This window comes from Pelodiscus sinensis, chromosome 3 (assembly GCF_049634645.1).
Source record: "Pelodiscus sinensis isolate JC-2024 chromosome 3, ASM4963464v1, whole genome shotgun sequence".
Taxonomy (NCBI): Eukaryota; Metazoa; Chordata; order Testudines; family Trionychidae; genus Pelodiscus; species Pelodiscus sinensis.
Window position 1 is genome coordinate 102584741 of NC_134713.1, and position 21987 is coordinate 102606727.

The window sequence follows — 21987 nt, forward strand, 5'->3', positions numbered from 1 at the left end:
TTAATACTTTGAGAGCTTTCTTGTCAGATAAAAGTACCCTGGAAAATTAAGACTACACTACAGCAGTGCACGTTCCCAGCTTCTATCCCTGTCTCCAGCCCTCAGGCTTTCCCCATCCATTCTGAATTTCTCAGGTAATGTGTTTTGAGGGTCCCATGTATATATTGTGTAGCCACCGTATTTGGATAGTTTGTATTTTTGTCTTCAAGAGAATCATCTAATATTCAATGTCTGCTTTATAGTTGACTGCATAGTTGAGGCAAGACAGGACTGCTCCTTCCTGATTTACCCTTACTTAAGTTTCACTCTCTATAAATGACAATTTTGGCATTGAACAATAAATGGGCAGCAAGCTTGTTTTCCTTCACTGAAATATGTGTCTATACTTTAACAGAGAGAACAAGCATAAAGAAATTAAAAAAGATAATGTAACAAGATTGGCTAAAATACAATTCTTTTTTGCTCATATAAAAGCTAAATCAGCTTATACTAATTTAAAGCCGTTACAATATGACAGCCAAAAAAGGGCAGAAGAACCATTAAATTTGATAGTACTAATAAAACTACACAAAAGAAGTGGATGAAAACAGACTTACTTTTAGATTGGTATTCGTGAGCTATAACAAAAAAATCTGTTTTATGGTGTTTTAAAAATCATCTGGTTAACATTTAATATGAAAATTCATATTGGTTCCACCCCACTGACAACAAAAATTATTTCTGAGTCAGTGTGGTTTGTGCATGCTAAAGACTGGAAAAGAGCCCTCTACAGTCTTTCAGCAGGTAGTAAATCATGTCTTCAGTGGGATTTTGAAAAACACAGAGGTAGAGAGGAAGAGTCATGATGACTCTTGCATTGCCAGCAGATCTAGAGAAGTGATTATTCCCTTTTATTCAGCATTGGTGAGGCTACATCTGGGGTATTATGTCAAGTTCTGGACCCTCTCCTGTTAAAGGAAGGATGTGTATGCATTGGAGAAAGTCCAGTGGAGGGCAACAAAAATGATTGGGGGCTAAAGTACGTGACTCACAAGGAGAGGCTGTGGGATTTGGGTTTATTTAGTCTGGAGAAGAGTGAGGGGGGGATTTGATAGCAGCCTTTAGCTACCTGAAGAGGAGTTCCAAAGAGGATGGCGACAGGCTTTTCTCAGTAGAGTCCTCAGAACAAGGAGCAGTGATCTCAAGTTGCAGTGGGGCAGGTCTAGATTGGATATTAGGAAACCCTGTTTCACTAGGAGGGTGGTGAAGCACTGGAATGGGTTACGTAGGGAGGTGGTGGAATCTACATCCCTAGAGGTTTTTAAGTCCCAGCTTGACAAAGCCCTGGCAGGGATGATTTATTTGCGTCCTGCTTTTATCAGAGGGTTGGACAAGATGATCCTCTGAGATCTCTTTCAACTCTAGGATTATAGGATTTTATGACTTCTGCTTCTTACATATATCTTAGCACTATTCTACATTAGACCTTAAAAAGGCCAGACTCTGATGCTTCTCTTTTTGGTGGAGGAAAGAGACCAAGTATTTTTCTTTACTTTCCAGGCAACACTTTACTGTGGTACTAGCTTTGTACTAATTTTAAAATATCTATATAAACTCCTTCCAATTATGCAGTTGTTTTTATACCAAAAGATTCCTTTTATTGAAAGGAAAATTAATCCTATTATCTTGAAATGCTGCAACACTGTGGAGTTGAAACATGGCAACCATCCTCTACCAGTAATATGACACAGGTTGGACATTTTATTTTACTTTTTGTGAAGAGATTTGATTGGGATTGGGACATTAAGTAATTTCTCCATGGAAAACTTCTCCACAAGTGTAGAGACCATAGTAAGTCGATTAACGTTATATTAACTCTGGGTACATTATTACCGTACTTTAACTTAGGTCAGCTTACCATGGTAGAGTGGATAAGGCCTAAGTTTAGATAGTTAGTAGGGAATTCTGTTTTTTATTTTTCTGAGATGCACCATGCATGCTTTTAGGGATGTATAAATGACAATAAATATCAGTGGTCCTGTGTAGATGAAGTTTGAAGTGATAACTGAATGCAATAAATTCAGAATAAAATGCATCATTTAGAATAGGTCAGAGTTGTTTATTGTTGTGTTGATGAATGTTGATGTTTACGGAAAGAGAATGTAATATGAAACCTGTCTCTTATGACAAAAATACTATTTTTGGCTTGTAAGCACAGTTATCACCTGGGGTAATTGCTTTATATTTGGCTTTCATGCAGAGAGACTAGAGTGTTTCTTCTTTGTAAGTCATATGAACAGCAAGAAGGTGCATTGACTGACATGAAAACCAGTCACTAATCATTATTCCTTTTACTTCTTCCATTCTTTTTACTTGCTCAAGTTCATACGTTCATGATGCAGACATATGTAGCACTATACCACAGCTGCCGGTGACAAACTTGATTTCTCTGTGATCTATGAAAACAGCTTTTCCCCAACACTTCTCTGTGCTCAATTATTTTTTATTTCCATTCAAAACATAAAAGAAAGTGTAATTTCTCCAACACCTGGTGCAGAATGACTAGGTAATTAAACGCCAGCCGAGATGATTGTCACATAAAGCTACAATGTGGCAAACAGATTGGAGGTTCCGTAACGTGTGCCTTTATTTCACTGAAACGGATGCATAATGGAACCTGATTTAAATATGTTCTTTTTTAAAGAAATATTTCATGTGTTTTCATTGAAATTAACTTTGTCTTCAGAGCTTCTAAGCAGACCTAGTCTTTGAGTTATTCTGTGCCAGCCTGTGGAATAAAGAAAAAGGACTATAAATCAATAGTGCCTAACTTTGGAAGCCCACTCATTATGTGAGAAATTTTAAGAAGTTAACTGCAAAAGAAGTTTGTCGCATGATTTCCCATGTAACATAATTAATAGTGAAAGTTCTCATTTTAGTGTAACTTCAGAAGGAAAGCATAACTTTCATTATGCTCCAAGTTTTGTCTGATTATTCCATTGGAAGTAATAGCTGATTCTGAAAGGAGTTTCATAGTTATATTAGTTAATCAGTGGTCATATCTGTTTATATTGTTGCAGTTTATGGCAATTGTCTTTGCTCTGCATTCCTATTCTGGGATCAGCTGAGCAATGTGTTTAAAGCTAGAAGGGACCATTTGATCATTGAATAATAGCACTGGAAGGGACCTTGGGAGATCCTCTAGTCCAGTTCCCTGCATTCATGGCAGGTCTAAGTATTATTAGACAATTCCTGACAGATGTTTGTCTAACCTGCTCTTAAAAATATCCAGTGATTGATTGAGGTTGTACAACCTCCCTAAACAATTTATTCCAGTGCTTAGTAACTTTGGCAAGAAATTTTTTTTCGTGTCCCACCTAAACTTTCCTTTGTGCAATTTAAGCTCATTACTTCTTGTGCTATCCTGAGAGATTATAGAGAATAATTATTCTCCCTCCTTTGAACAGCCTTTTAGGTACTTGAAAACTGTTGTGTCTCCTCTTGGTCTTCTCTTCTGCAGACTAAACAAACCCAATATTTTTAACGTTCCCTCATAGGTCATATTTTCTAGACTTTTAATCGTTTTTGTTCTTCCCGGGACTTTCTCTAATTTGTCCACTTTTTTCCTGATAAGTGGTGTCAGAACTGGAAGCAGTACTCCAGATGAGGCCTAAGCAGCATGGAATAGAGAACATGAATTACTTTCAGTCTTTCTTACAGCTCTCCAATTCATACATCCCAGAATGATGTTTGCTTCTTTTTCCAACAGTGTTACACTATTGACTCAGTTTTAACCTGTGGTCCACTATCACCATTTCACAGTACTCCTTCCTAGGCAGTCATTTCCCATTTTGTATGTATGCAATTAATTTCTCCTTCCTCAGTGGAACACTTTACATTTCATCTTATTTACTTCATACCATTTTTTCCAGTTTGTCCCAATTATTTTGAATTATAATTCTACCCTCCAAAGCATTTGTAACATCTTCCAACTTGATCTCATCCAGAAATTTTATAAGTCAACTCTCTATGGATATGTCTACACTACAGCGCTAATTAGAACTAACTTAGTTCAAATTAGCTAATTCGAACTAAGCTAATTCGAATTAGCGCATCCAGACTTAAAAACTAGTTCGAATTAGCGTTTTGCTAATTCGAACTAGCATGTCCACACTGAGTGGACCCTGAACCGAGGTTAAGGATGGCCGGAAGCAGTGCCGGCAGGGCATCAGATTAGGACTTAGAGCGTGGAGCTGCTGTCTCAGGCTAGCCGAGGGCTGTGCTTAAAGGGACCCGATTCCCACCCTGGGGGACAGTTCTCAGGGGTTCCCCGCTTGCAAAGCAGTCCTGGCTTGGAGTGCCCTGAGTGCCCACACTCGGCACATCACAGCACTCGGCCATCAGCCTGGCTGCACTTGCTGCAGGCTGCCATCCGGGAGGGGGGGGGTAATCGGGGGGGCTGCAGGAGAGCTTCCATCCCGAGCAGCCCGCAGAGCCAGCCCAGTCCTCCCCATCGGGGGCTCGTACCCCATTCCTCCCTCACCTCCTTCCACTTACCCCTCCCTAGCCCCCCTTCCTGATATACAAAATAAAGGACACGTGTGTTCAAAAATAGAAACTCTCTTTATTGAACAGAACTCGGGGAGACTGGGAAAAGGAGGTGGGGGAGGGGAAGAGAGAGGGTGGGAGAGGGGAGGGCAACTAAAATGATCAGGGGTTTGGAACAGGTCCCATATGAAGAGAGGCTAAGGAGACTGGGACTTTTCAGCTTAGAAAAAAGGAGACTGAGGGGGGATATGATAGAGGTCTATAAAAGCATGAGTGGTGTGGAGAGGGTGCATAAAGAAAAGTTCTTCATTAGTTCCCATAATAGAAGGACTAGAGGACACCAAATGAAATTGACGCCTGCTATGCATTCAACTAATAAGCGAAAGTTCTTCTTCACAAAGCAAATAGCCAACCTGTGGAACTCCTTGCTGCAGGAGGCTGTGAAGGCTAGAACTAGAACAGAGTTTAAAGAGAAGTGAGATAAAGTCATGGTGGTTGGGTCCATGGAGTGGTATTAGCCAGGGGGTAGAAATGGTGTCCCTGCCTCTGTTTGTGGAAGGCTGGAGATGGATGGCACGAGACAAATGGCTTGGTCATTGTTTCGGTCCATCCCTTCCAGGGCACCTAGTGTGGGCCGCTGACAGCAGACAGGCTACTGGGCTAGATGAACCTTTGGTCTGACCCAGTACGGCCATTCTAAGCTCAGGGCTCAGGGTCGGGGGTCTCACTGGACCACCCTGATTTTCATGCAAACCTGCTCCTGGGTGGCCAGGCTGGCAGCTATCCTGCCCTAGACAGCCACTTTCCTGTGCCTAGTGCGGAGGTCATGGATGAGGTCCACAATGTCTGCACTAGACCAGGTGGGCGTCCACCTCTTGCAGCCCCGGGCAGGCTCCCGGGAGCTGCCAGCCTGGTCCCGGGAAGAGGCAGAGGGCAGGGTGGCAGTGGGTGGGTGGCTTGATCTGTGCCAGGTGCAGGGTCTGCTGGCTGGGTGCTGGCAGGCTTGCACCTGGCAAGGGCACCGTAGCCAGCCCGTGATCCTTTAAGGGTTCCGGGGCCGGGAGGGGGGCAGACGAGTTTCCCTGGTGTTGGCCAGAGTGGCCACCAGGGCAAGCTGGGGAGGGCTAGCCTCCCACTAGTTCGAATTAAGTGGCTACACAGCCCTTAATTCGAACTACTTAATTCGAACTAGGCGTTAGTCCTCGTGGAGTGAGGTTTACCTAGTTCGAATTAAGCGCACCGCTAGTTCGAATTAAGTTCGAACTAGCGGTTTGTATGTGTAGCGCCTATCAAAGTCAATTCGAACTAACGTCTGTTAGTTTGAATTAACTTTGTAGTGTAGACATACCCTTAGTCATTATCTAAATCACTAATCAAGATAACCAAACTGGGTCAGAACTGATTCCTGTGGAACCCCACTCAATATGCCCCTTCTGCTTGACTGTGAACCACTGATAATGACTCTCTGGGATGGTTTTCCAACCAGTAATTCACTCACCTTATAGTAGGTCCATCTAGATTGTATTTCCCTAGTGTTTTAATGACAAAATCACACAAGACCGTACCGAAAGGTTTACTCAAGTCAAGATATAGCATATCTACTACCATTTCCCCCATCCACAAGGCTTGTTACCCTGTTAAAAAAAGCTATTAGGCTGGTTTGACATAATTCGTTCTTGACAAATCATATTATTACTTATCATCTTATTATCAAATAGGTATTCACAAATTAATTGCTTAATTATTTGCTCCATTATCTTTCCAGAAGTTAAGCTGACTGGTCTGTAATTCCACAAATTGCCCTTATTTCCATTTTTATAGATTGGCAATAATTCTGTCATCTGGATTCTCTCATCTTCCATGACTTTTCGAAGATAATTGTTAATAGCTCAGAACTCCTCTTTCAGCTCCTTGAATATGCGAGGATTCATTTAATCAAGCTATGGTGACTTGAAGACATCTAACTTGTCTAAGTAATTTTTAACTTGTTCTTTCCACCAGTATAGCCTCCGATTCTACCTCCTTTTCACTGGCATTTCCTATGTTGGACATCTAACATAGTGAATGCCTGTGAAAATGAGGTAGGGTCAGACTTCTAGTCTGACGTCCTGCATTAAATTGCTCCCAAATTCCCTGTGCTGAACCCAGACACTTCAGTTAAACTAAAGCATTTCCGTCCTCAGAACAATAAATTGTTGAATGCCACAGGCAGAAAAGAGGGATTGAAATACCAGAAACGCTCAACGCCTCTGAATAGTAGGGAAAATTTTAGGTGACATGAGCCCAGATGATCCTACAGGTTGGACCTACCTGGTCCAGTACCCTTAGGACCTGACTGGTCCTATTCGAGGGGATTTGCCAGACCAGGGGCATTCCCATGCCATTGGTCTCCTAGCCTCCTGCCCTCCCCCAACTGTTGGCTTCTTCTGGCCTGCACCTGCTGCAGAGGAGTTGGAAAAGAATAGCCAGGCTTCCATACTTAGATTCATTTGGCGAATGGTCCCACATTTTCTGTGCTGGTCTTGTACTTCTGGGGACAGTTCTTTATACCTGGGTCCAGCCCTGAAAGTTCTCCAAACTAGTGAAATAAGCAATTTATCTTAATTTTACCAGTCTCATCCCAGAACAGGAACACAGGACATGGACAAATTCCATAAAGTTGCAACTATGTATACAGATATATACAGAGAGAGAGAGAGAGAGAGAGAGAGATACTAGCTAGAGTTACCCAGCGTTGCTCGGTCCTGCTCCCCGCCGGCCGATTTGCTTCCTCCCCACACCAGGCCTGCTTCCTGCTGGCTGGTTCTCCTCCTCCCGATCTCCCACGGCCAGCCCTGCTGCCCCTAACCCCCCCCCCCACACCACCAGCTCTGCTTCCCGCCAGCTACCCCTCCCCTGATCTCCCCTGGCCTGCACCACTGCCCCCAACCCCCTTCTCCCCCCCGTGACCAGCTCTGCTTCCCGCCAGCCACTGCCTCTCCCCCGGCCAGCCCCGCTGCCCAAGGCCCTCCCCCCACCAGCTCTGCTTCCCAGTGTCCCCCCCACACTTCCTCCTGGCCAGCCCTGCTCCCCTCCCAGCCAGTTCCTCCCTCCCCGCCCCCGATCAAGTGTGTCAGGATTTTTTAGACTACCTGGTAACCGTAGTCAGGGGGGCAGGGCGGATGCGTGTGGGGGTAGGGCAAGTCCTGTACGGCGCTGGGGGCTGCAGGTAGCGGGCACATGACGTAGGGTGGGTGGGGCGGCCCCTGCAGTGCAACGGGTTATTTTTTATTTTTACAGGTTGAAATAGGGCCCAATTGGGTCCAAGAGTACTTTAAAACCTTCTCCTGGAGGAAAGGCTATCCCATGCAAAGTTTAGTTGCAGTAGCTCTTACAGTGTCCAAGTTATTAGAGCACAAACATACAAGCATTCTCCTTTTTATTTATATTTTATATATATAATATTATTTATTATTATTTTATTATTTATTATATATATATAATAAATTAAAAAAAATACAGTTTAAGGGATGTAACTTTAGCCTAACCACATAATTTCTGTAGTGTGACCATTGATGTACACAGGGTGAGCCATAGATTGCCTATATGTCTGCCACATCATTGTGAACCACAGTGAACTGCAATCCAAACTGCATTCAAAGCTGCTGGTATGGGCCAGCACTGTTCAGGCCCTAACTAATTTTAACCATGAGGCTATTGCAAAATGAAATAAAACCCAGAAATGAGTTCATTCATATCATAAGTATTAAACCAAATCTTTAATACAATAGTAAAATTTACGATTACAGTCTTCTTTATTATTTTCAATAGTTTTCTTATGTCTTATTTTTATTTTCCATATTGTTCTTACAGATCTGAATTTCCAATCAAATCCTGTCTTTAGTTCACTCTAAACTAATTAAATTTGAGCAAAGGAATAGATTCACAAGTGGATGTTTGTTTTTCATTATCTGTATACTGCAAAGCAGTTTGTCTGGAAGGACGTGTAGAATATTACTGATAACTTTGGTTATGATTACATCATACATTCTTGCTATTCCTTTTTACTGGCACAAAAACAGGCAAGGGAAATTAAATACTGCTAAAGAAATAAGGAAGACCAGGTTGGCGGGGATATTTTTTCAGCGGCTTTTGTTACATGTGAAGAACCAGTGCATATTCCAAGATTAAGCTACTATTTTTTACTCCCAAATGATTGCTTTCTTAATATTAATTTTTCATCTGTGAAGTCCTTTCCATGTTGAAGGATCACACAATAGTAGGGGAATTGATGCTGAGGAATTCCACTGATGATATAGAGGTAAGAAAGTATGCAAGCCTTTATGCAAACTTAATACCTGCATGTTCTTCATCCGCTAGAGTTGGGGAATCTCTAACTTTTTTGACAGAATAACTAGCCTTGTGGATGCAAGGGGAAGTGTTGGATGACATATACCTTGACTTGATTAACGTTTTGCATACTTCCTCACATAGCCCTCTCATAAACAAACAGGTAAATACAACCTAGATGGACGCATAACTGGTTGGAATACCATTCCCAGAGAGTAGTGATCAGTGGTTCACAGTCATGCTGAAAGGGAATAATGTGTGGTGTTCCACAGGGATCAGTTCTGGATCCATTTCTTCTCATATCTTTATCAATGTTTTAGATAATGGAATAGAGAGAACACTTATGAAGCTTGCAGACGATGCCATGTTGGGGGTGTTGCAAGTGCTTTTGACCATAGGATTAAACTTCAGAATGATCAGGGTAATTCAGAGAAATGGTATGAAGAAATAGGATGAATTTCAATATGGACAAATGCAAAGTGCTCCGTGTAGGAAGGAACAATTAGTTGCAAATATACAAAATGGGAAATGACTGCTTGGGAATGAAATTTTGGGAGTTATTGACCACAAACTCAATATGAATGTACAGTGTGACACTGTTGTAAAAAAGCAAACCTCATTCTGGGATGCATTAACAGGAATGTTGTAAGCAAGACATAAAAAGTAATTCTTGTGCTGTACTCTGCATTGACTAGGATTCAGCTGTTGTATTGTGTCCAGTTCTAAGTGCCACATTTCAGGGAAGATGTGGATAAATGGGGAAAAAGTCCAAAAAAGCACAATAAAGTAATTAAAGGTCTAGAAAACATGACCTGTGAGGGAAGATTGAAAAAAATGGGTTTAATTTAGAAAACAGAAGACTAAGAGGGGACATGATAATAATTTTCAAGTGCAGGTTGCACCCCTATAAAGCAGAACTCTCTGTTCTGGCAACATCAGCATGGAAGGGGGGACGTGGGACATTGGAAGCCCAGCATGATGCAGAAGGCGGGCAACACTTAGCCCAGCTGGGCTGTGTGTGAGGGAGCAAGAGCCAGAAGAAGCCTGGCTCAGCTGGGCTGCAGTGTGTGTGGGCAGGGGGGGAGGTCCTACATGTACATAAACTGTTATTCCAAGAAGGGAGAATTGTTCTTAATCTCTGATGATTGGACAAGAAGCAGTGAACTTACAGTGCAGCAAGGGAGGTTTAGGTTGGTGATTAGGAAAAAAGTTCCTGTCAAGATGGTTAAACAATGGAATAAATTGCCTGAGGCAGTTTTGGAATCTCCATCATTGAAAATGTATAAGATCAGGTTAGACAAATACCTGTCAAGAATGATCTAGATCAGGGGTTCCCAACCTTTCTCGGTCCCCGTACCTCCTTGGCTTTTTGTAATCCTTCCCATACTCTATTCAATATGAAAGGAAATAAATTCTAGACTCTAGAATCCAGAACTTTTTTCACTAGCACTACTACTTTTGGAATATTTCAATTAGGATAATCTAGTTATTTACCAAATATTCCCCATACCCCCTTTACAAGTTTCTCGTACCCCTTAGGGGTATGCATACACCAGGTTGGGAACCCCTGGTCTAGATAATACCTAGTCCTGCTAAGAGTGCAGGGGATTGGACTAGATGACTTCTCAAAGTCCCTTCCAGTCTTATGATTCTATGACATTCTGTTATGATTTTTCTTTATTTTTTTTAGTTACTTATGTAACTCTAATTGAGTACAAACAAAAGCAATATTGTAGTATTGTAGTCTCTCTTAATTTGCTGTGTGTGTGTTTGTTTCAGGCTCAAGTTAATTGCTTAGTGAAACTTTTGATGTATTACTACTATCTAATAACAGTGGAAGGGCAGTGGAGAGAGTACAATAGCATTCCTCTCTGTCTCGCTACTACTAAAATGTACACATAGTCTTTCTGTGTGCAAGTAAGAAATCAGAAAATAAATTGGGCAGAAAATCAGTGAAAGATTATATGGCTTTAATAGTCATTTAGACATTTGAAATAACTTATCCAGTATATCATACTATGTCTAATGAAAATGCCCTCAAAACTGAGGGGGTAGCATTTTAAATCAGGGCGAGGTTCTCACTAAGGCTATGTCTAGACTACAAGCCTCTTTCAAAAGAGAGCCTTTAGACAGCAACCCGTATTTTCAAAAAAGAGAGCCACTTTTTGAAAGAGAGCACCCAGGCAGTCTGGATGCTCTCTTTCGAAAAAGCCCTGTTTGCATTCAATAATGCCTTTTTTCAAAAGAGCACTTTCGAAAAAAGGAGCTCATCATAAAATAAGGTTTACCAGGGTCGAAAAAACCACCACCTTCTTTCAATTTAATTTCAAAAGAACGTGGAAGCAGTCTAGACTAGACACAAGGGAAGGTTTTTTTTTTTTTTTTTTTTAAAGACCACTTTTTTCAGAAAAAAATGTAGTCTGGACACACCCTAACACTCATTTAAAGTTGGGCATCTGATGCACCAATATATGTTATTGATTTTGCTCATATGAAGTCCCTCTGTGGTCAAGCCTTAAGTATTGAGATCATTGTGCTTTTGACACCTTATCCATAATGTCAAATATGCAGTAGAATTTCAGTACAGTGTTCTATGCTGTGTGTTGCTTATGCGTGTTCTCAAAGGAAAAAAAGTGTTTTCACATACGTTCATTGCTTTGAAGAAAATTTGGGGAGAGAATGGAAAGGAGTTTAACATTTAGCTGCAAAACAAAATGGAGTTTAAAATGGAACTTTTTAGATCATGATCCCACAGTTAGATCCATGCAGCAAACCTTTTTGCCTATATGAAGTCCCATTAGGTTCTCCCACAAATAGGTCAAGTTACATAATTGAAACCTTAGTTCATGTCAGCAAACATGATTCTAGGATGCATTAGAAGTCATTCTTCCACTCTACTCTGCACTGATTAGGCCTCAGTTGGAGTATTGTGTCCAGTTCTGGGCACCACATTTCAAGAAAGGTGGAGAAATTACAGAAGGTCCAGAGAAGAGCAACAAAAATAATTAAAGGTCTAGAAAACATGAGCTGTGATTCAAGGCTGAAGGCATTGGGCTTATTTAGTTTGGAAAAGAGAAGACTGAGAGGGGACATGATGATAGTTTTCAGGTATCTAAAAAGGCGTCACACGGAGGAAAAATTGTTGTCCTTGGCCTCTGATGATAGGACAAGAAGCAATGGGCTTAAACTGCAGCAAGGGAGGGTTGGGTTGGACATTAGAAAAAACTTCCTAACTGTCAGGGTGGTTAAACATTGGAATAATTTTCCTAGGGAGGTTGTGGAATCTCCATCACTGGAGATATTTAAGAGCAGGTTAGACAGACATCTATTATCAGGGATGATATAGACCGTGCTTGGTCCTGCCCTGAGGTCAGGGGACTAGACTTGATGATCTCTAGAGATCCCTTCCAGTTCTAGTATTCTATGATTCTATGCAAGTATGTGGGGAAAAAGGTAGTAAAATGCTTTCTTACTTTCTGCTCTTATCCTTTCACAGTGCCTGACTACTAAAGGTTGAACCTCCCTGATCTGGCACCCTTGGGACCTGTCTGGTCCTGAACCAGGGAATTTGCTGGACCAGGGAGGGTCAGTGCTGGCGCCTTCACTACTGGCCACTGGTCTCCTGGGCACCAGCTCTTCCCCTTCACAGGGGTGCTGGAATTCACTGCCATGTGCCAGGTCTCCACTCATCAGGTGCATCAGAGCTCCCCTCTGCTTCACTGGCAAGGGCTCTCCTCTGCATCATCATCTGGCTGAGCCCCCTCTGCCAGTTCCTGAATTGGTAGGGCTCTGCTCCTGTCCGCCAGCCCTTTGGGTGCTGAGACTCTGCTGCCAGCCCTTTGGGTGCTGAGACTCTGCTGCCAGACTCTGCTGCCAGTCCACTTTCCCCATTTCGGGCTGTGCTCTTCCTTAGTCCCAGGTTCTGCTTCTCTCTGGTCCTGCAACACTTCTAGCACATTGATTTTTCTCACTGTGTGCTACCATGCTGGAGCCACCCCTGTGTGCCGCCCCTGATGCCCAGCCAGGGGTGTTGCCAGACCAGGGAAGTCTGGATTAGGGAGTTTCAACCTGTATACGGTTTCTTATGGGGAGTGACTGGACTTTTTAACTAAAATTAACATTTATTTTTCGTTAGATATGTTTAAGTTTAAAATTAATTAAAAAGCAGAAAATCATAAAACATAGTGTTAAAAGCATGCTAGTGTGTGTGTGGGTGGGGGTGGGGGTGTGTGTGTGTGTGTGTGTGTGTGTGTGTGTGTGTGTGTGGTAATAACTGCCAATGTTTCCTGAAAAATTATTTATTTCTGACAAGGATCATTTCAAAAAATGATATGGAACTAAATGTTTTTTAGAGGACAATATGAGAATGATCTGCTCCAATAAATACAAAACTTTAGAGGAGAAAGATTCATTTTTTTACCCTCCATTTATAAATAAAAGAACAAAAGCACTAGAGAATAAATTTTGTTGAGATTCATTTACATTTGCAAGAAAAATTGTCAATGAACAATTGAAATTGCTTTGACATAACTGGCTGAAAATATTTTAGGCTACTTGGAGATTGTCTTTTCATTAGTTGTTCTCTTTGGTTGAGTTTTGATTCTGTGTAGTAATTTGCTTCTGCTGTTTAATTTTCATATTTTTAACTTAAACATTTTCTGAAGAATGTAAAATGCTTCTGTGGTTCTCATTACCAGTTGTGAAATTATCTTCTTGTATACCATTGGCTGTATGTTTTTATTGCTCTGTCTAACAAAACGAAAAGTCAGAGCAAATTATTATTTGTTATGATTCCTGCAGATAGTAATGAAGGCTTGAAAGTGTGTTTTTGTGTAAATGCAAGTATAATAATTTCCTTTTGGTGAATATTTTAAACACAGCATCATTTTTCTTGTATTCACATATTTAAAGTCTGCAAAAATCACTTTTGCAGTCTAAATTCATTTTCTTTCCATCTCTGCTTTGTAAAAATTTACATTTTCTCTTGCAACATAAATAAAATGTTGGCTATTAGTCACTCACTGCACAGGTCAGAGGGATGAAAATGTAGAGGATGCTATAATATCTTTTGTACGAAACATTAAGACAAATGCAACTCTTGTTTTTCTTTGTATAAGGCACTGAGGCGTGAACTGAAGGATAAAGAGCAAACTATTCTGAATGCTGTAGACCAGGCGCGAGTTTTTCTTGCTGACCAACCAATTGAGGGCCCAGAAGAACCAAGAAAAAACCTGCACTCAAAAATGGGTCAGTTATTGTTTTCTTTATATTTGGAATGTATAACATGAATGTAGCAACATCAAACCACTTTTTAGGTCCCCAATATACATTTTATAACTCATTACTTGAGTAGCCTCCTTGAATTTCTGAAGGACTGGGGCATTTCACATCCTATAAGTTGATCAAGTATAACCATCATTGATTTGTAAATATCTAGTGTTCAGTGGTAGAAGAAAGAGATGTACAAATAAATCATAGCCTATATTTTATATTAAAATACTAAATATTTCGTATTTTTGCCTTTCATTATACATTCAAAATAGAATAACAACAGTACAGTTTCATATATTCTTTGTGCAGTAGCAAAGGTATGCACCTGAAATCCGATTCAAACAACATTGGCGTATAAGCCATTAAAATTGCATATCTCTTTTTGTAAAACATTAACGAAAATAGATTCTGGACTTACCAGATAAAAAATGCAACACATTTGTTCTAGATCATTTGTTATTCATCTCTAGGAGATAATTGAGCTATTTAAGTCTTTAACTCGTTAGTGACTGCAAGAGTTGACTCATATTTAGCTATTTTCAGGGACCCGAGAAAAAGTAGTAAGTCTATGCATAGTTGTTGAAAAGAAAAAAGCATAATAATTGTGTAAGTACATAGTACATATAGTAATTATCTAAGTATCATGGAGCTATAGAGTAAATTCGTAATTGTTTTGCTGGTGTTATTCTGAAACCTTACTGCTGAAAATTTCATAGAAATTGTACTAGAAATTAATACTGGCTGGTTGAAACAAATGAACATTTTTTGGTTGACTAATACTTCTTGGTGGTTGTACTAGATGGTTTCTTCTGCAATTTTGAAACAATCAAGAGAATAATTATTTAAAAGTTGGTAATTTTGCAACTTAATTGATATATTTCATATTTGTCCAACACTTCAGGAAGTATCATGAAGATGAAAAATAATACATTTGCAAAATGACTTCAGCATATTTTATGATGTGCGTCTCTAAAGGTGTATAAGCACCCAAATCAAGCTGTGACAAAACACACAATTAGTGCCAAGTGTTTTATATTCAGCAATAATTGTCAGGATTTGACTTTTGTAAGCTGGTCAGTGTTGAATGAAAACATGAGTGTGCAATATTATGAAAAAGATATTCAAAGGTGGTGGGGACAAACTAAGAAGGTTGGTGACCGTGGTAAACTGCCAGATGATAATTGGCAGGCAAATGGTCTGTGAGTGTTTTATGAATATCTCCTGGTGATAAATCATGTTGTACATAGATCATAGAGTTTGAACTCAGAAGAGGATCATTGCATTGTCTAGCTTGACCTCTTGTATATCATAAATAATTCGGTTCTCTAGGTTACCTCTGCATGGAAACCAATAACTTGTATTTGGTTAAAGCATATTTTCCAGCAAGGCAGCGAGTCTTGAGACAGCCAGGCTGCCACTTCCCGTAGGAGTTTGTTCCAGTGGTTAATTGCCCTCACTTACATTTCTTCCTTAGTTCTAATTTGAATAAGTCTGGCTTCTGTTTCCAGGCATGGGTTCTTTTTATGCGTTTCTGCATTTTACTAAATGTGCAGATAGTCCCATTGATTAAAGCACTATTCTACAGGAGAAATTGTAGCAGAGTCTGGCCTTTAGATTGTATTCTTCCCGGTGCAGGTACCTTCTTTCAGTCTCTGCTTATCTAGCACAATGATGTCTATAAGTGGATTAAAGCCTCCAGATACTACCCTTATACAATAATAACACAATAAGAGAGTTTTTGTTTTACTTAATGAGAATATATCTGGTAATCCACCTCTTGCACTGGGAGGCAATACCAGATCTTTCAGAGTAAGGAGGGGGGGGAAAACCCTTCCCAAACACATAATTGTAGCCAATTATGCAAGGATATACCTGGGGCTGTACTGACATAAATACCTTCACAGTCTGTGTAATTTCTATGTATGCAATGACATGAAAGTTCTGGAGTAATGCAAAATGATGACCATCTAATTCTAATAGGAGACCAAATCAGTGTCTTGAATAAACAAAGGATTTGGTAATCTCACTGCTCGCCTTGCATATTAAGAAAATTACTGTATTTCAAGAATATTTCATAGATATTGATAACATTTTAAAATAGATCCTATCAGACTTATTTACTTTCAGACATTGTTTTTTGAAACTTTCTCTGATCTTTTAGAAAAGGCATTTTACAAAGATAAATTGAATTGCAGTGTAATTTAGTTTTTGTATTAGATTATTTAGCCCAATGTTAACTCATTTTATAATCAGATTAATGTAAAAGTTCATCCTTTCTGTCTAGGCATAAAGTGTCTTAGGGCTTGTCTGCAATGGAACACTGAAATCTGAATCAACTAAAGGTGAGAATTTAAAGCATGTTAGTTAAACCACATTAAATCACATGGACACTTTGGAAGTAAATTAAGATTAACTGAATTAGGGCAATTCAATTCTGAATGAGTATCTCCACACAAGGGTTTAATGAGGTTTAACTAATGCAATATAAATTCATGCAAATTAACTTCTGTGGACAAGATCACCGATTGCAGTAGTATGGAACACATGGAAAGGCAATGAGGAAATGCACATGGAGCAATAACATGAACAATCTGCTAGACTTGTGGTTTCGATGGGTACCCATCCCACATAAGCCTGAGAGTTATGTTAGTGGGTTGGAGGAGCTAACTGGAGAAATTGGTGGAGCAGATACAGGCTCCTTAGTTGGAGAAGTTTCTTTTTCATTGTTACTTGAATGCACAGGATTTTTGGTTGTCAGGTGTAGTGGCAGTGGCCAATACTGTTTCTTCTTTGTGACACTCATCAAAAGGTTGTGTCCACTCACTTGCATGTGGACTTTGCCACAGAAATCCAGACCCTTTTTCAGCACAAGATTTGAATGGCAGGGTGCTTCATTCAAGGCTGTAGTTTAAAACCGCTCTGAAACTTGCTGGCTGAAAATATGAACAGGTCTCTTTACAGAGTATTCTTTATAGGAACCATCTCAATGCCAATGCTCCAAATTGTTTCCTGGCTTTCTGTTTATTTCCAGATCCCATTTAAGGTTTGTCATATAAATCCTTCACTGAATTGGGTCCTGTTTACTTCAATGCCTACCTGTGTCCATTAGTGACACTGCAATACTTGAAATTGTTCGTGGTCTAGTCCCCCACGGTTTAATTGCAAGGAGATTAGCCATGAGGCACACTCTGTGCTTGGTCCTCAACTGAGAAATTCATTTCTCTTCTCAGTTCACAAGAGCCTGATTCTGTTAACCTTACAGCCTCTTAGCAAGGCCGGTTTGCTCCCCTATACATTTTATGGAATGGAAGGAGTACTTTGAGTGTGTTGGAAAAATGTGGATGTAAATCTACAGGAATGAGTGTAGGATTTGCTCAAAGAAAAGACATTTTAAAAAAGTCCCCAAATAAATACATTAAGTTGCTTCCATTTTGCAAAAAATATTGGGACCTCTGATTTGAGGTCCCACACTTTTGCAAAATGAAAGAAATTTGTGGTAAAAATTGTTGAGGCTATCTTGTGCTAGTCACGTATATAGGACAAATAATAAAAATTATAAATAGCTATTTTTCCTGAATTTCCCTTTTAAAAATGGAAAGGGATAGGGATAAGCTTTAGTATACTTTTCTGACAAGCTCAAAATTAAACTGTGGGTTTTCAGCTTCCTCTCTAGTAGGCAAATCTTCTTTTTCCTGTTGTAATACAGTTACCCGTTTGATATTCCTGCTGGTGTACTAATTCAATGACTGTTCAAGAAAAAGAGCTCTACGTGGCTTGAAACCTTATCTCTCCCACTAAAAGAAGTTGGTTCAATGAAAGATTGTGCTTCACCCACCTTAATTGGCCTGGGAATCACATGGCTACAACTACACTGCATTTAATATTAAGGGAAAACATGTAGTACTAGCACCCCATTATTTCCCTTTAATGATGACTTTACACTGTTCTTCATAGAAATGTCCGCCCGCAAACTCACTCTTCAAATATATAGTAACCTAGTAATTCATTCATCTGCAGATTATAAGTAATTAGTCTTTTAATTTTCCTCATTCTTTATAATTTTTTAAATGTTTTCTTATTTCAAGAGTCTTCAGTGCTACTTGAAGAAAAAAATCAAACGGTTAATATGGAAATAACCCCAGCTATATGCACAGAAGATATATGCATTATGAGAAACTACTGGCATGCTGTGTTATGCCTGCATGGATGTCTGCTTTGAATTTGCCTAATGGCCATGTTTTTGTAGTACAGTTGCTTCTTATTAGCTAAACTTCTTGCTCCTGTAATGCTTACAACAAAAAAGTAAGTCTTCTGCCAGGGTGATTAGAAGCTCGAAGAATACTTTTCGTTGGAGTGATGCTAAAGACATAATCATGTGATGATGATACTGTTGAATTCTTCTGATTATGAGCTTGACAGTATCCCATTATGCCTGTTTCAATGCTCTGAAAAGTACTCATAATGACGACAGTGTCATTTGCACCCATTGCTTTTTACTTCAAAGACTCACTGAACTGTAGAAGAGAGAACTTGTTCTGTATAATTGGGGGAATGGACATTAAATTGGCTCTAGTTCTTTTGGGCTGTTTAAAGAGCATAGAAAAGGTAAGGGAAAATAAACTTCATTATGGCAGAAGGAGGACCGTGAGCTCCTGTCAGTCTCTAAAGATTGAGGAATGAATAAGAATCAGTGCTTAAAAAAACCCAAAGAGCTGGTGGAGCTAGGAGCAACTTAGCATATATAAAATAAATATGTAAACAAGCAGCATACTGATCATACATAATATTTTCCTTTTTACATATTGTCCACTCTTTGAAATCTGTTTGCTTGCCTTAGTATTCCGAACAAGAGTTTTCAATCTGAGTTTTAAAAGTTTACATCCCATTGCAGCTTACTTCTACTAGACATTGAGAAAAACTTTGCTATTTTTGTTACTTTGTTTGTGATACAAGATATTTACTGAAATGAAGCAGTTGCCACCAGAGCAGTGGATTTTTTTCTCTTCCTGACTCCAAGGTCAGTTAATATTTTTCCTCTCTAGTAAACAGATGGTCTGATGAATATAGAGCTTTTCTTACTTTCTGAGCAGCTGTTGCAGAGGAGCTAATATAATAAGTACCATGAAAAAGAGACTGATCAATCAGAAGATTTCATACTAAGTGAAGACAAAAAAAGTAGCAGCTAGTTTACAGTGTTCTTGTCACAATATAAAGGAGTTGTGTATCCCTGTGCCAGCTTATTTAATGATGAATGATGAAAAGATTTCCTAACCCTAGGAAAACTGTCACTGTTAAATCATCTTTTATGAAATCAGGTCTAGAGTTCTACTCTATGAAACCAATGTCAGTGCAAATGTGTTCTCTGCTTTAAAAAAGTAACAGGGTACTTATTAATGTGTTGAGCTGTGATAGTGGCAAATACAGTTATGCAACACATATTTATCTCTTAAGTGAATAGACGTCTAATGGTTTTATACCTCATAAAACTAAGTATCTGGTTTTATTTCCATAGTAAATGTCTTTTTAAAGCTAGTTCCACCTCATAAGGAATTTATAAAGTAAAACTATCTCAACACATTAATACAACTAATATTTTTCAAATAAAATTCAACAGACACATTTGCACAATGACAGCTAATTAAGAAATGACCTTCACACGCCTTTCTCAGCCCCAGGACAACATATCTATTTTTATTTCTGTTCCATTCCGATTTTTATGCCACACCTGTCACCATGGACTCGAGGTGCAAGCGACACAGTAAGGGATGTGACTAACATCTGTCACATGTACTTTTCTTCGGTTTTAGCTAGCAGCACAAACCAGGTAAAATAATCTTCCTTTTTCTCTTCCCCAATGCTTGCCATTGCCACCATCTTTTGGGGGTCGTATTAGTACTATGATTTCGGTTTCTGTATCTAATACTTAGGGATGTTAAATTTAGTTTAATCAACTAATCCACCAGTGGATGAATTTTCCATTGACTAATAGATAAACTGGGGAGCCGCAGAGACGTTAGCTCCTGTCCAGAAGCTAATCCCACTGTGCACCAGCCTTTTAAATGTATTACGAGCCAATAGGTTCGTAATACTTTTAAAAGACTAAAGCACAGCAGGAGGGGACCCAGTGCAAGCTGGGACAGCTGATTCCTGGCTCGCACAGGGGTCTCTCCCCCACCCCCCGTTACGCACCAGCTTTTTAAATGTTTAGGCTGCTGTGATTTAGCCTTTTGACTGTATGAAGAGCCTAGCAGCTCTTAATACATTTAAAATGCTACAGTGCAGTGGCGGGGACCCAGTGCAAGCCTGGAATCAGCTTTCCCTGCTCGCGCCAGATCCTCCCTGCTACGCTTCTGATTTTTAAAGAGCCGGCAAGGTAATATGTTTAAAAAGCAGAGGTGCGGCATCTGGGACTGGGCGTGAGCTGGGAATCAACTGATTCCCAGCTCATGCTTGATTCCTGCTGCTACTATGCTTCCCCTGCCCCCCGCAGAGGAACTGTGCTGGGGGAGGGCCACGGATAGTCGACTAGTCGCTTACATCCCTACCAATACTGTCATCGAGTACTGTCAGACTTGCTTTCCAATCAGGGAGAAGAGTGAGGCCTTTCTTGTGACTGTCAGTATCAATCAGCCAACACCGCATTCAGAGAGATTTCCCATTTTACTAGAGTTGATGTTAGTTAGCTCATGGCTTGTGTTTATTTAAATTATCACTGGTCACCTGAGCAAGATAATTAAGATACTGTAGCTCACCACCATTTTATGCAGCTCTACCAGTTTCTTTTATTTAGTTTTTAAATCCTCCAAAAAGGGTCAGTATTTTTTATCATGAACAATTTTAATTTTTTAAACTTTTCCATTTCTAATAAAAACCTGCAAGTTATTATACTGTACAGAAAAACAACTATTTGCAAGTGCATTATCCTAGAGGGAAATGGAAAATATATATGTTGATTATATTTATGACCGTATCAATATATTTGGCATACAAGATATTATTTTGAAATAATCCTAGGACTCTTGCAATCAGTAATTGACTCTTTGTCATTTGATTTTAATCAATTAAATATTATTTTAGAAAAGTTCATGGCAGTTTTAAATTCTTAACATTAATAATTCCCAAATAAATTAAACTGAAATCACTCTTTCTATCCTCAAGTAATCAAACCTTCTGTTGTTGTCCTTCCTGTATAATGTATGATTTGAGCAGTTGTATCACCTTTTAAAAAATTGTTGTCTCTGTCCCTTTGGAGAAATCTGTTGCAAAGGCTGAGGTAAAAGATTATCTCAAAATTGAGTGTAACGGATTGTCCTACAAGGTAAACTATGTTACAGAATTCCGTGATGGAATAGCTCAAATGGCACTGTGGAGTCTGAGATTTGCATGTTAGCTATAGGAAACAAAACACACACAACACAACACAACCCCAACCACAGAACAATATTGAACCTCTGCATCTCATATCTTCCGAAGTGGTTCTTAACATCCCTATTCAAAATTTCTGTAAAAGCATCTCTCAGAATGGTCTCCAGCTTTCTTCATTCTCTCATCTCAATATTGTAAATATTGGATATTCATCATACCTAGGTTACAAGTTCGTAGGTGCCCAGGAATCTACATACTTTCTGTCATGAGCATTCGAGGAAGTCCATTCTATAAACATCCCTGGCACCTCCAGATGTAGTCAGCATCTTGCTTAGGTATGGCTCTCCAAACTAAAATGACTTCAGAGTTTCCCATAACAGTTTGTAACATTCTGGAAATAGCCTGGAATATTTCCTTGAAACATTTGGTAAAATTGAGTGCTCCAAACGTCCCTCTGCCTCTTTCTCCAAAATATTTTGTTTCATTTTAAAGAGA

The 21987-nt window shown here is 39.6% G+C and overlaps 1 protein-coding gene across 12 annotated transcripts in view; it reads left to right on the top strand.

Annotated features, from left to right (window-relative positions):
* Positions 1-21987, top strand: part of UTRN (utrophin) — a 569920-nt gene that overhangs the window by 417358 nt on the left and 130575 nt on the right. For all 12 annotated transcript variants that reach the window (XM_075924350.1, XM_075924351.1, XM_075924354.1 and 9 more), the window contains one exon: positions 13974-14103. In XM_075924350.1, coding sequence (XP_075780465.1) covers positions 13974-14103 — 130 coding nt within the window. The remainder of the gene's footprint in view (positions 1-13973; positions 14104-21987) is intronic.